The 13,640-nt window shown below is 53.1% G+C and overlaps 1 protein-coding gene across 4 annotated transcripts in view; it reads left to right on the top strand.

Annotated features, from left to right (window-relative positions):
- Sez6l (seizure related 6 homolog like) overlaps positions 1-13,640 on the top strand; it is a 161,809-nt gene that overhangs the window by 91,634 nt on the left and 56,535 nt on the right. For all 4 annotated transcript variants that reach the window (XM_040731683.1, XM_005078916.4, XM_005078915.4 and 1 more), the window contains exon 2: positions 12,713-13,270. In XM_040731683.1, the coding sequence (XP_040587617.1) occupies positions 12,713-13,270 (558 nt within the window). The remainder of the gene's footprint in view (positions 1-12,712; positions 13,271-13,640) is intronic.

The raw sequence follows: 13,640 nt of genomic DNA, 5'->3' as shown, positions 1-13,640 counted from the left end.
CCCTCTCTGCCATAAGCCAAAACCACAGGACACCCAAGTCCCTGTCATAAGACACTTTGGTGTTTGCCTAGAGCCTCCATCAACCTCCTGCGGGCATCAAGTCACCTCAGAGAGTTTACCACAGCTGACACAACCTGAACGGTCACACAGCTGTTGCAATGCTTCAGTCAGAACCTCGGTCAGGACGATTGCCCAGCCCTGGCACAGATGTGTGTTCACACACCTTCCACCACCAGCAGCTGCTCGCAGCTCAGACGAGGCATCTAGCGGCACAGAGGTCAAGGGCCAACCTTGTCCCCCTGAAGACTTGACTTGAAATGATACTATTATGCAAAGCCTGGGCCAAGACTTTCCAATGGGCTTACCAAGGGTCTTCCCCTTCTATCAGAAGAGGGTATGGGCTGAGCCACACCGCCCTTTGCCCGCCCCAGCTGCCTCCTGACTCTGCTGTCCTACAGGTTGTTCGTTGCCTCTTTCTGAAATCATGCCCTCAGCCGAAGCACTTTGCCCTCTGCTACTGAGGGGCCAGTGTGTGTCCCCATCACTCCAGGACTCCCTGGGAGGTCCCTGGGGACCTTTGAGATAGCCTGCAAAGTTGTGTTCCCCCTGGAAACAGTCTCCCAAGGATTCACAGATGGGCTGGGGGAGAGCATGGGACAGACACAGCAAGCCAGCCAGCCAGCCCAGTCCCTCACCTCACTCAGAGTTTTGAGTCTTCAGAGCCAACTGACCATACTCCTCTACTCCTCCTTTTCCAAATCCCTAACATGAGTTACAATAACTTTATTGTTACACCCTCAGCAAACAGAGACACTGCTGTTGTGGCTGCATCAGCAAAGACGACATCTCCATCTCTGCAGGTGGTTTCTGGTCCCTCACATCTCTATCATCTGTAGAACTCGGGAATGAAGCCCCAACCACCGCATTTGCTTCTTTAATAATGAGAATGCAAAGATCAACATCTTAACTTTACAAAGTGGGGAACAGACTTATGGGGATGGAATCTGGTCTCCTACCATCCTGGCTTCACTGAGCCTCGAAATGCATCGCCATATGCATGCCAGAGTCCCTTTGTTTCTGCCTACGAGTTCAGGCTCACAGCTGAAGGAGAGTAATCACTAACTTAACTCGAGTCTCTGAAGCTCACCTGTGAGCCACGTGGCTTCCTTCATGGATTTGAGTTCTCTCCGTGGGAATACAGGCAAGCTGATGCTGACAGGGACCCCACATTGGCTTCCTCCTTCCCTCAGTGACTCAGATGTTCATTTACTCAAGTCAATCACACTGTGTCCTCTCCGTGCAGCCACACTCTGAGAAGTCACAAAGTCCACCATGAGGCATGAGTAGAGGCAGGTGGGTGACGGGCGCTGGAGAGAGGGGCAGGTAGGCAGGTAGAGGGGGTTCAATGGGGAGTGAGCCAGCCCCGTTAATCCAGGTTAAAGATAACAAGCACAATTGCACACACGGTGCCAACAGCTCTCTGGGCTGATACACAGAGAGGGAGGATACAGTGGCCAGCCAGCATGTTGATGAAATGTAATTGGACATAAAGAATGTTCCCAGATTTCTGAACCCAGCATGAATTACAAAGGATACCCATGAGTTGGGAAGAAGCCATAGCAGAGAGGACAATGGATCAAATAGTCACTCTTGTAGCTGTGGCATTCCCTATGCAAGCTTACCCGCTTGGCACCTGCCAGAGTCCCCTGAATCACCCAGACTCCTTTACATCCTTCGGGGCAGCCTGGGGGTCAATTTGCATATATACTCTGCTGCATTTAGAGTGGCATATGCTGGCATCAAAATCCCCCATCCAAATCCACTCCAGTGAGCACAGCATGCTAATCGGGGCCCCAAACCATGGCAGTCAAGCAAGAAGTGTACCAGCTGAGTGTCCATCTGTCCTGCTGACACAACCAGGAGCTGTATTCTATATGTGACTCCAATGCCTCCTGCTCTCTGCAAGTCAGCTGATACGTGCTTATTGGGGACTGACGACCACTGTTCGCGTCCCTGGGCCAGACTTGGCTCCTGTTTCAGTTTGTTCAAATTCAGGGCTGTTTACGCACAAGCACGGTGAGCTATCTTGGGTGTGAAGCTGGGACTGAAGACAACTCCATGCCATTTCATAGGCACCTTACACACACAGCCTGAAGCTATTTTCATACAGTGTTCTCAGTAACACAATTCACAAAACCAAGTTCCAAGGTATGAAATTTCTATCTGTGTTGAGATGTGGGGTACTTTGGATTTCTGGATACGGGATTCTCAGCCTGCAGCATGAACAGTCCACAAGATGTCATTTAGACAAACGTGGGCCTTCCCTAAAGCACCACTGTCTACATAGGAAGCACACTCATGAAGAGATGTGTCAGGTTCGTAGTCATGGAGTGGGTTCTAGAGACTCGTCGACAAGCAGACAAGAGACAAGAGTTATCTCAGAGGAAAATGGGGGACAAGAAAGAAGCCAGCACAGAGGAGAGCCTCCCCAGTGCCATGACTGACATCTCATGGTGGTATTGAGAATTAAGGGAGGAGACTAAATCCCAGAGCAGAAGAAGCCTATGCAAGGGTTGGGATGTCAATGCCCCTCCATCTAAGATGGAGAAAACAAGTCACAGATGTTATAAGTCCAAATGCCCTTGATGGCCCTGGCTTAGAGCTCTGGATGCTCTGAGGACGGTATGGCTCCCTGGGAGCTGCACTGTGAGCATGTGAGATCGGCCAGAAAACAGCAAAAGGCTCAAATGGCAACTCCTCCTGAACACGGGGAGGGAGACTTCACTTCAACAGAAAGTTGAAAGCTTGTAATGGGAGCTGACCTCACAAGTCAGGGGCTGACTGTGTTAGCTAGAGGAGGGGGAGGGATACACTGATGGGTGGGACTTGGGACAGATGAAGCCACCAGGACCCCACATGCCACCGAGGACACCGGGACAGGTCTCCAGAACTTTCTGTGGAATTTCTTCTACAGACTTGAAGCTGAGCAGACTGTGAGATGAAGGGGTGCGGCTCGTAAAGGCACCATGGCTGTGTCGGGAGCATTATGACAGTGATGAGCTGTCCCACATGCTTGCCGTCTGTGCCTCTCTGGGGAAAGCCGGGGTCTTCAAGTCCACGTGCAGGCAGAGTGGATGTGGCCCTGGGGCCTCACTGATCTACCTCGGGCATCTCTGCCAGTGAGCATGAGATGAACCCTGCAGGTCATCACTGCATGGAGGGAATCTTCCCGTGTCTCCCCCAAAGGTTAGCGGACCAAGGAGGGTGCTCCGGGGCCTTCCTGTCTCAGCTGGCTGCGTTAGGCTCACTGATGCTTACAAGGAAGCGTTTAGAGGAGGGAAGACCCGCCTGGGCTCACACTCAGAGGTTTCCATAGGCGATGAACGCTGTGGGGGAGCCGTGGCAGGAAAGAGTGCTTGCAGGAAGCAGGAAGAGCGCCTCTGACTGTGGCGACCCTCTTGGTTCCTTCCAGCATCCCAGATCTCCCCTCCTCAGTCAGGCCCCCACAGACACGCCTGGAGACATGCTCAGCCAGTTTCCTGTGTGCATCTCAGTCCGATGGTGGTCACACCAACTCCACGTACCAAAGAAAGGAGTCTCAGGTTTTCCCTGTGTTCCTACAGTGAGTCAGAGATAGCCCATCAGCAATCACTGCTACCCACCCTTCCATTACCTGTCACCCCTGGCTGCCAATCAGTTCTCCTCCAAAGACAGAGACAGCATGAAAGAGAATCTACTCATTTTGTCACCGAGAAAACCGGTTTGTGATCGTTAATTCTCTACTCGAGTAAGAAATGCCTAAGGAGTGGGAGACACATTCTCCTTGTGGTGTAGACACTGGGACGCCAGCCGTGCTCCTGTGAAATTAATCCTCCCTTTACCCCTGTTCCTGCAAGTAACCCTAACGAAACAATTTGGGTCACCACCAAAAAAAAAAAATGACATGAGGGTAGAAGGGTGGGCTAGCCAGAAACAGGAAGGGGGTTAGTAGAACTGGAGACACAAGGGGGTGATGGGGTAAAAGTGATCAAAATGCATTACACGCATGAACGGCGGTGGCATCAGGAAACCCCTTAAGTGCAATTAATACTGTGCTACCAAACTTATAAAACTTAGCGCCGCCCCCCCCACAGAGTACTGGTGAGGCACAGTCTTTAGGCACATGTCCCCTCTAAGGGAGCCTCCATAAAGGGTTAGTTAAGGGAGAGGAGTCACCACGCATGTGAGCAGGGCCCTCCCATGCCCAGTATCACCTGCTGAAGACATGGAGTGAGCGCTTCCATCCCCTTCCCTCTGCTTCCTGGTCCACTGAGGTGTGAACAGGCAGCCACACATTCCCACTGCCATGCCTTCATGGACTGATGGACCACTCCAAACCATGAGGGAAATAACGCCCCCTCCCTTCCGTTGCTTCGTGTGTGTGTGTGTGTGTGTGTGTGTGTGTGTGTGTGTGTGTGTGCGCGCGCGCGCGTGTGTATTGGTGCAACTATCAAAAAGATAGCTAATGCCTGGGTGTGGAGGAAGGGAGCTGGAACTAACTGGCCTGGGAGAAGCTTGAGGGCCAGGCTGTAGAAGGACTTGTTGGAATGTAGCATGAGAACGTGGTCTTGTATGAGGAAGGACTCAGGAGGGAACGTGATTAGCCCCTGATTACATGTGAATCCCCTCCCACTCCCTCGGTGTTCGTGGGGTGTCGGGTGCATGTGAGCACACAGGAATCCAAACATAATGGTGTGTCCTACCATGGCCCATCCTGTCTCTGCCTCTCCTTATTCCCCTCTCTGGTGAATCCAGCAGACACCTGCTGGTGTCTTCTACAGGGAAGCCTTACCACAGTTGCTACAGGAATCCCCAGCCTTCCCAGGACCCAGGCTGATGAGCACTGGTGCCTCTTCCATTTAAACTGTTTCCCTGACAGAGGGACAGAGGGACAGAGGGACAGAGGGACAAAGCAAGGCAGGTGCTCCACTTGTCCCTGGAGAGATCATCTGCATCAGGAGTGTCTCATTAACAGCCACACACACACACACACACACACACACACACACACGCACACACGCACACACACACACACACTCCTGTGTGACTGTTGTATTTGGTTTTCCACATGGGTCTTCCTAAGAGCAGGAGTGATATCACACAGTGCTGAGGGTCAGCTGGAGGAGAAAGTTGGTAGCCGCTCTTTCGCAGAGGGGCTGGCAGATGGGCGGGTTGATTGACAGCACCCACGCAGAGTGCTGAGTGCACACGATAAAGGAAGAATCTGTCGTGTGTAACTGAGATTTCTAAGTGCTTGGAAATAGAGGAATGCATTTAACTCAGTGGTCCCTGGGGCCTGGGGAAAAGCCCATTAGAGCGAGTTATTAACTCGCTGCATTTCTGAAGCCCGGGATCCAATTTAGACTGAGTACGGTGGGACTCGGCTTTGCATGGCGCTTAGCCAGCTGGCGTTCCAGCCGAGTCCTCAGGCCACATGGACTGCAGGCTACAGGCACAACTCATCAGTCTTGATGTTGACCCGAATTTTGGAGTCAGACAGTAAGATCTGCTTTGTGTTCAGGGGAGAGCACTTTGGTATAGGAGAGGGAGGACTCTGTGGATCAAAAGGTCCTCAGATGGGCAGGGATGGCAGCCAAAAATGTCTCCTGTGAACTCTAGATGTGGAGATGTCACCTGGCCACCTTGAGGCCCCAGAGGCTAGGTGCAATGATGGTGGAGTCCATCTCCACACAAATATCCCCCTCTGTTCCTTTTGAGGGAGCAGGTTGAAGCCCAACCCCCACCTCATGCCACCTGCACCTGAGGGGCAAAACTGAGGAGAACCACAGAGCAAGGGAGAAGTTGGTAGTGCTCTGATCCACAAGGACTTCCAGCAGGGTGTCAAGCACCCCATGAGAATGGGGCTACCAAAACAGAGCGGTAACAACAACAAAGGCTGGCATGAGTGTGGAGAGGGAGCACTCACACCCCGCTGTGCAAACACAGAGAAGCGTGGCCATTCTGGAGAGGGAGCACTCACACCCCGCTGTGCAAACACAGAGAAGTGTGGCCATTCTGGAGAGGGAGCACTCACACCCTGCTGTGCAAACAGAGAAGCGTGGCCATTCTGGAGAGGGAGCACTTACACCCCACTGTGCAAACACAGAGAAGTGTGGCCATTCTGGAGAGGGAGCACTTACACCCCACTGTGCAAACACAGAGAAGCGTGGCCATTCTGGAGAGGGAGCACTTACACCCCACTGTGCAAACACAGAGAAGCGTGGCCATTCTGGAGAGGGAGCACTCACACCCCACTGTGCAAACACAGAGAAGCGTGGCCATTCTGGAGAGGGAGCACTTACACCCCACGGTGCAAACACAGAGAAGCGTGGCCATTCTGGAGAGGGAGCACTTACACCCCACTGTGCAAACACAGAGAAGCGTGGCCATTCTGGAGAGGGAGCACTTACACCCCACGGTGCAAACACAGAGAAGCGTGGCCATTCTGGAGAGGGAGCACTTACACCCCACTGTGCAAACACAGAGAAGCGTGGCCATTCTGGAGAGGGAGCACTTACACCCCACTGTGCAAACACAGAGAAGCGTGGCCATTCTGGAGAGGGAGCACTTCCACCCCACTGTGCAAACACAGAGAAGCGTGGCCATTCTGGAGAGGGAGCACTTCCACCCTGCTGTGCAAACACAGAGAAGCGTGGCCATTCTGGAGAGGGAGCACTTCCACCCTGCTGTGCAAACACAGAGAAGCGTGGTCATTCTGGAGAGGGAGCACTCACACCCCACTGTGCAAACACAGAGAAGTGTGGCCATTCTGGAGAGGGAGCACTCACACCCTGCTCTGGGACCACAGACAAGAGTGGCCATTATGGAGAAGGTCTAGAGATTCCTCAAAACATGAAGGCAGATCTACCACCATGTCTGGCTCCCCCAGTCCCAGGCAGTCCTTAAAGGAAGTGCAGACCCTATGTCTAAGAGGTACCTGCAGGCTGGTAACTACTGCAGAAGTCACATGGGCGAGATACAGGACTAGTGGAGTACTGTGCTGCCACCTTGAAAGAGGAACTCTGACACTGGGAGGAGCATGGGCGGGGCCAGAGGGTGTGGTATTAAGTAAAATTAGCCCGGCACTGAAGGCAAACTCCACATGGTCTTGCTCATTTGTGACACTGGTGTCATGGGTCTCCTACAAGACGGCAGTAGAAAGGTGAGCTATAGAGATGAGGATAGGGAAACATGTGGGTAGGCAGGGGTCTCGAGGATAGTGTTTGAGGGCACAGTAGGGGCTCTACATCCTGCAACAACCTAAAACACATTTCAAAACAGCTTGAGAGGAGAGGCGAGGGGCTGGAGACACTCAGTGTAGAGAGGGCTCACAGCTTTTGCAGAGTTCAGTTCCCAGCACCCATGTTGAGTAGCTCACAACTGCCTGTAACTCCAGCTCCTGGGGATCCAGTGCCCTCTTCTGGCTTCCTACGGCATTGCACTAACATGCACATACACAGAGAGAGAGACACACGTGTGCACATAATTGGGAATAAAATGTGTCTTTTTTTTTTAAGAGAAAGAATCCAAAGATTCCCAATACATGGAAATGATCAGGGCTTGGGCTGGGCTTGCAGCTCCATCAGTAACATGCTCCAATGGCATGCACAAAGCCCCAGGTTGAATCCCTAGCACTGTGTGTATCAGGCATAGCAGCACTTGGGAGGTAGAGGCAAGAGGAACAGGAATTCAGGATCTCCCCCCACCCCACCCCTGCACCCGGACACATGAGAAGACAGAGTGATAATGCCTGGTTTCATGGTGCACACAGCAGCAAATTATCGCACTGTGACCAGTTTTTCTATTTCCTTTCTGTTGCTGTGATTAAAATACCCTGGGGGGGAGCAGCATAGAGGAGAAAGGGATTATTTAGGGTCAGGACTCCACAGTCCATCACTGCAGGAAGTCGAGGTGGTGGTGACATCACAGTCAATGATAGCACGCTGCTTGCTTGTGTTCAAATTGCTGTCTCCCCTGTTACACAGTCCAGGCCCTCCTGCCTAGGGAAAGGTGCTGGTGGGTTTCCCCACGTAGGTTAAATTAATGAAGACAATTCCTCATCAACATGTCCATGGGCTAGCCCAATGTAGACAATCCCTCATGAGGACTCTTTGCCCAGGGAGTCTAGGTTGTTTAAAATTGTCCATTAAAGGGCTGGAGAGATGGCTCAGCTGTTAAAGGCTAGGCTCACAACCAAAATTGTCCATTAAAGTCACAGCTGCAAATACCTACACGAGACCTATGTTGGTTGGTTTTTCACTCACCAGCAGAGTTTTGCTTTGTTTTGTCTTGTTTTTAGTCCTTGGCTTCCTAATGCATTCCTGTAACCTCAGATTTGGTAGCTGTGAAATTGGGTAGAGGGTAAGATTGTCTTGGGGAAGGTTTAAAAAGAGGGATAACTCCCAGAAGACCACAGTGAATGTGATGGGGGGGGATGCCAGATGACATGGTATCGAGTTCCTTAAGGAACATGGAGGTGGGAGACCTGCCTGGGATTTGAAGCCACGTGGTGAATCTCTAGGCCATGTTGAACGAAAGCGATAGATTTGGGGTGAGGAGGAAGGAGAAATGGTGAACAGCTCACTCTTTGAGTCCAGGTAACCCTAGAGCTGACGCTGGCCTTGCTGTGTGTCCCCCATCTGTCTGTTTCTCTAAGGGACAGGAATATAACGGCCTTCCTAATGCCTACAAAGACAGAAACAGAGCAACAGATAACAGCACACCACACATGCCCACCCTGCCACCAGCATAGTCCAATAGCAATCAGCAAAAGGTCTGCCCATCTCTGCCGCTATGGCCAAGGGGTGAAACCCTCTTCCTATCTCTGCTGTGGTAACACTTACCCTCCCAACCACACTTATAGATGCTCCCCTCGCCCCTCCTCCTCTCGCCCCTCCTCCTCATTCCTCCCATCCTCTCTGTGATTAGAAAGACAGGATATGTTTATGAAGGGCTAACTCAGCCGGCCATAACAGTGTGGCCATTCATCAGTCACATTGCCTGACTCTGCAGAGTCACCAAGACAGACTGCCAGTGACTTGCTGCTCCCACCCTATGCTATAGGAGTTGGCAGCCCTGACTTCATCCTGCCTGGGTGCACACTTGACCTGGAGAGAGAAACAAGGAGACAAAGCATTTACACTAGCAGGCATGGCCCACAAAGGAGATCCACTCAGGGTCCCCACCCTGACTGCAGCCAAACTCTGTACATCCAACCCCAGCTGGGTCTCCCAGAGTGGGCACCCTGACCTGCCACCTCCTCTGAGTAAGTCCCATGACCTCTTTCTTGGTCCACCATCTACAAAGACAGTCACCATCAATCATGAGATAACAGCCCTGGAGAGAGCTGGACCACGGCTTTTTTGAGCAAGCCTACATGCCTGATCGGAAGATCCCATTCTCTACAGAGAGAACTGAGCTATAGAAAGGTGAATAGGCTGGCTGCCCGCTCCAGGGGAGGGGGCAACTGCAGCTGACAGTTCTTGAACCCATGTCTCTGAAGTCTCAGAGCTGGACCAGGAACCCATGTTGGACTCCCAGATGACTTTGGTCTCTTCTCTTGTCACCCATACCCACTCCCTCCTCCTCGATACCCACCCCCCTCCTCCTCGATACCCACCCCCTCCTCCTCGATTCCCACTCCTGGATGCTCTTGAAGGAATGCTGGCTGACCGTCAGCACCACCCAACAGGTGCATGGGTTGCTGCCAGCTGTAACTGTGGGGGTCCACAGAGATCACACCTGTGCACCAGCTCCATGAAAGTAAACTGGACATTCCAGCCGCTGCTCAAACCAATTTAGATGACAGCACCTGACCGGCCAGAGGCTGGGGCTCAGTGTCTGTCTGCAGGAAATGGACAAGGACCTCCGCCCACAGGAGGGAATCTCTCAAGATCTTTGCTGGGGTTGTTCATGCCACTCTGGCGTCCCACAGAGGGAGATGCTGTGATTTCTGTGAGCAGAGACTGCAGCAGCTGGCACCTGCTGACTGCTGACTGGGACCCAGACCTTCTGCTAAGAGCCCTTGCCCATCAGCTTGCTGGGGGATGACAGCTCCGGTGAGCAGCAGAGAGCAGCCCCACCGGACAGCCGAGCAGACCGGGCCTCTGAGGGAGGACGCTGCAGCTGAGAGCGTCTAGGGATGAAATGAAGTTGAGTTCCACGGCTCTGCTGGGCAGCTGCTGGGCCAGCCCTTCGCTGAAGAAACTGCATATGTGCCACAGCTCAGCTTAGAGTTTTCCAATTTAAGATGTGCTGTCCTGGCTAGTTTTCGGCCAACTTGATATAAGCTAAAGTCATCTGAAAGGAGGGAACCTCAACTGAAAAGGATGCCTCCTTAAGATCAGCTGTAGGGAAGCCTGTAGGGCATTTTCTTAATTAGTACTGATGGAGGAGGGACCAGCCCACTGCGACTGGTGCCATGCCTGGGCTGATGGTCCTGGGTTCTATAAGAAAGCAGGCTGAGCAAGCCATGGGGAGCAAGCCAGTGAGCAGCACCCTCCATGGCCTCTGCATCAGCTCCTGCCTCTGGATTCCCGCCCTGACTTCGTCTCATGATGGACTGTGATGTGGACGCATAAGCCAAACAAACCCTTTCTCCCCCAAGTTGCTTTGGTCCTGGCATTTACCATGGCAATAGAAACCCTGACTAAGACAAAGGCCATGAACATTTCCAAAGAGAATGAGCCCAGGAGAGAAGATCCACCCTGAATACGGACAGCAGGGTTGATTGACTGGGGTGCAGGGCTGAATAAAAAGGGGGAGAGGGGGAAGCATGCTGGGGGCAGCAGCTCTCTCTCCCTCCCCTCCCCTGTACCACCAAGGTGTGAACCAGCAGCTCTCAGGCACCCCACTCCTCTGCCAGCTTCACCGCCATGCTTCCTCTCTGGGGGGGGGGTCAGAACCTCACCAGTGAGCCAAAACCAGCCCTTCACCCCTAAGCAACTTCCTGCTGTGTGTTTGGCCACAGAAATGGGGAAAATAATGTACACACCAGTGTGCTTTATTCCACTTCTGCGTGAAACACGTTGTCTTCCTTTTCAGCATCTCCAATGCCCTCTCCTTTCCTTCTGCTTGGTGCTTTTCTCCTCTGCCGGGTATGGTTCCAGGCATGCTGAATGGAGGTTCCATTTAACCGGCACTTCTGCCCTAACTAAACGCATTTGATAGGGGAACAAGCCAAGTTTCTGGGAGCAGGGGACTCAATGCGCAAGGTCACACAAGACCAAGTCATCATTGGCAACTTACAAGTTTGGGGGTGGGGATGTGGCTCAGTGGGTAGAGTAATTACCTAGCATGCATGAGGCCCTGGGTTTGAGCCTTGATGCCACCTAAAACTGGGCATGGTCACACACACACACACACACACACACACACACACACACACACACACACACACACCTGGAATCCTAGCACGACAGAGGCAGGAGGATCAGGAGACCTAGGTCGTCTTCAGCTCCATAGCAAGTTTGAGACCCACAGGAGCTATAGGAGACCCTGTCTCTAAAAGGAAAAGGAAAAGGGAAAGACACTTGGCAGTTTGGCTCTAAAGTTTGTATTCTTAAAGGGGCATACTGAGGTCCAAGCTCTCCCTACGAGCATTCAAACCTGCTGTCTTCTTTCGCTGTGCTGTTGTTTGTTCACTGTAGATGGCGTGGACACTTTAATCCTCTGTCAACAGAAAGTGCTAATGTGTTTTTTTTTCTTTTGGTTTTTCGAGACAGGGTTTCTCTGTGTAGCCCTGATTGTCCCAGAACTTGCTCAGTAGACCAGGCTGGTCTCGAACTCACAGATCTGCCTGCCTCTGCCTCCCAAGTGCTGGGATTAAAGACGTGCGCCGCCAGCGCAAAGTGCAAATTTTTAAACCATTGAAATAAAACCCAGTGGTGTTGCCAAGGCCATACCCGTTCAGCCATACCCTCCGATGGAGTTCCTATCTTTTCCTAGGCTGGCAGTGTGTGGCACTGCCTTCTCTGGTGACACTGGGAACCGCAGGCAGCTGCATACCGGCTGTGGGGGCGGGATCAGCAAAGCGATAAAGGGCACTCACTCCAGCGTGCATGGTTGTTACACTATGAGCCCAGATAGGGTTAGTGTGCTCTATGCACGCCAGCTTGCAATCTATTGTTATGACGTAACTCCCCTGCGATTCAAGGGCCATATTTTACTCTCAAGGTAGAAACAAGTCACAGAACGGCAAGGTCCACTGACCCCGCCCACCCTCCCACCCTTGCCAGCTCTGACTCTAGACCTCCTCCCCCTTGCTCCTTGCTCCGGGGCAAACCTCATCGCCAGCACCAGGCCTCCACCTGAATTCACATGTCCCTCATGAACCTGCCTCTGAAGCAATGGGCAAACAGCTGTGTCTCCTGTGATGTCCTGTAGGGTCCCTGCTTCACACACAGAGACCTCACCGCCACCATGAGGCACCTCCACCCACCGCCACCATGAGGCTGGTGCCATTTGCTTCCATAGCCTTAACCGTTAGTGGGTCCCACCATGATGGACCCCAACTCTTCAGGAAAGAGGAACAAGGAAATGAGGAGAGAAAGGAAGGGGGGGGAAGTCACTGAACTAGTGGCCCCTGTCCAGTCTGGGCTGTCACCCTTAGATGCCACCCTCAGAGGTGATAGGAGGTGAAAGCCTAAAGTTAATGACTATATTTTCTCCCCAGATGGTGGTCCAGAGGGAGACACGTACCCTTCCACAGCCTACCTCCTGCCCTCTGCCTCTCTGGAGAGCAACCTGGAAAAGGGGGTGACATCAGCAGCCCCAGGTCCTCTGCCCTCCCAGAAAGCACTGGAAACACTGGAGGAGTCCTTGCCCCCTGCGCTCCCTGACGAGGCCAGCATCCAGCACGCCCCAGCCCTCAGGAAGAACCTGCCATCCCTGAAGCAACTCAACTCTGCCCGGAGGCAGCTGAGGCCCCTGGCCACCCCGACAACTCTGCAGAGACTAGGGTCCCCCGCCTCGGCCACCACAGAGCCGCGTGTGCCCGGGGACGCTGAACAGCCCACAGCGCCCGCGCCACTGCAGATCGTACCGTTCACCACGCTGGTGACCACACTCCCAAACAGCCCAGAGCCCGCACAGTCCCCCGATGACGGCAGCCAGGGGAGCCTGATGGACAAGGGTGACAATGAGCTGACAGGGTCAGCCTCTGAGGAGAGCCAGGAGACCACCACGTCCACCATCATCACCACGACCATCATCACCACGGAGCAGGCTCCAGGTGTGCCGCACTGGCCCCTTACCCCTGCTGTAGTGCATTTCTGGGTTTTCCACAGTGGGCGTGGGACCAGGCGGGGCCCTGCACCTGGAGGGAGGGCACACTACCACCGAGTCACTCCAGACTACTTTTTACTTTATGTTGGGAGTGTGTGTGTGAGCACACGTGTGCACGCGTGTCCTGGGGACAGAACCTAGGGCCTGGCACATGCTAGGCAAGTGCTCTCCAAGGGAGCCACGCCCTCACCCAAAGTGCGCTCACTTTTCCAGGACAGTGGCCCTTCCTGTCTTTGGGCTCCTCTGTGGAGTCGGCCAACCATGGATACAAAGACGTCAGAAGATTTAGTTGTGTTAGTCCTGGGGGCCCCAGACAC

This window comes from Mesocricetus auratus, unplaced genomic scaffold, assembly GCF_017639785.1.
Source record: "Mesocricetus auratus isolate SY011 unplaced genomic scaffold, BCM_Maur_2.0 Super-Scaffold_100025, whole genome shotgun sequence".
NCBI lineage: Eukaryota > Metazoa > Chordata > Mammalia > Rodentia > Cricetidae > Mesocricetus > Mesocricetus auratus.
Note: the sequence above shows the minus strand (reverse complement) of the source record. Positions and strands in the feature narration are given on the sequence as shown.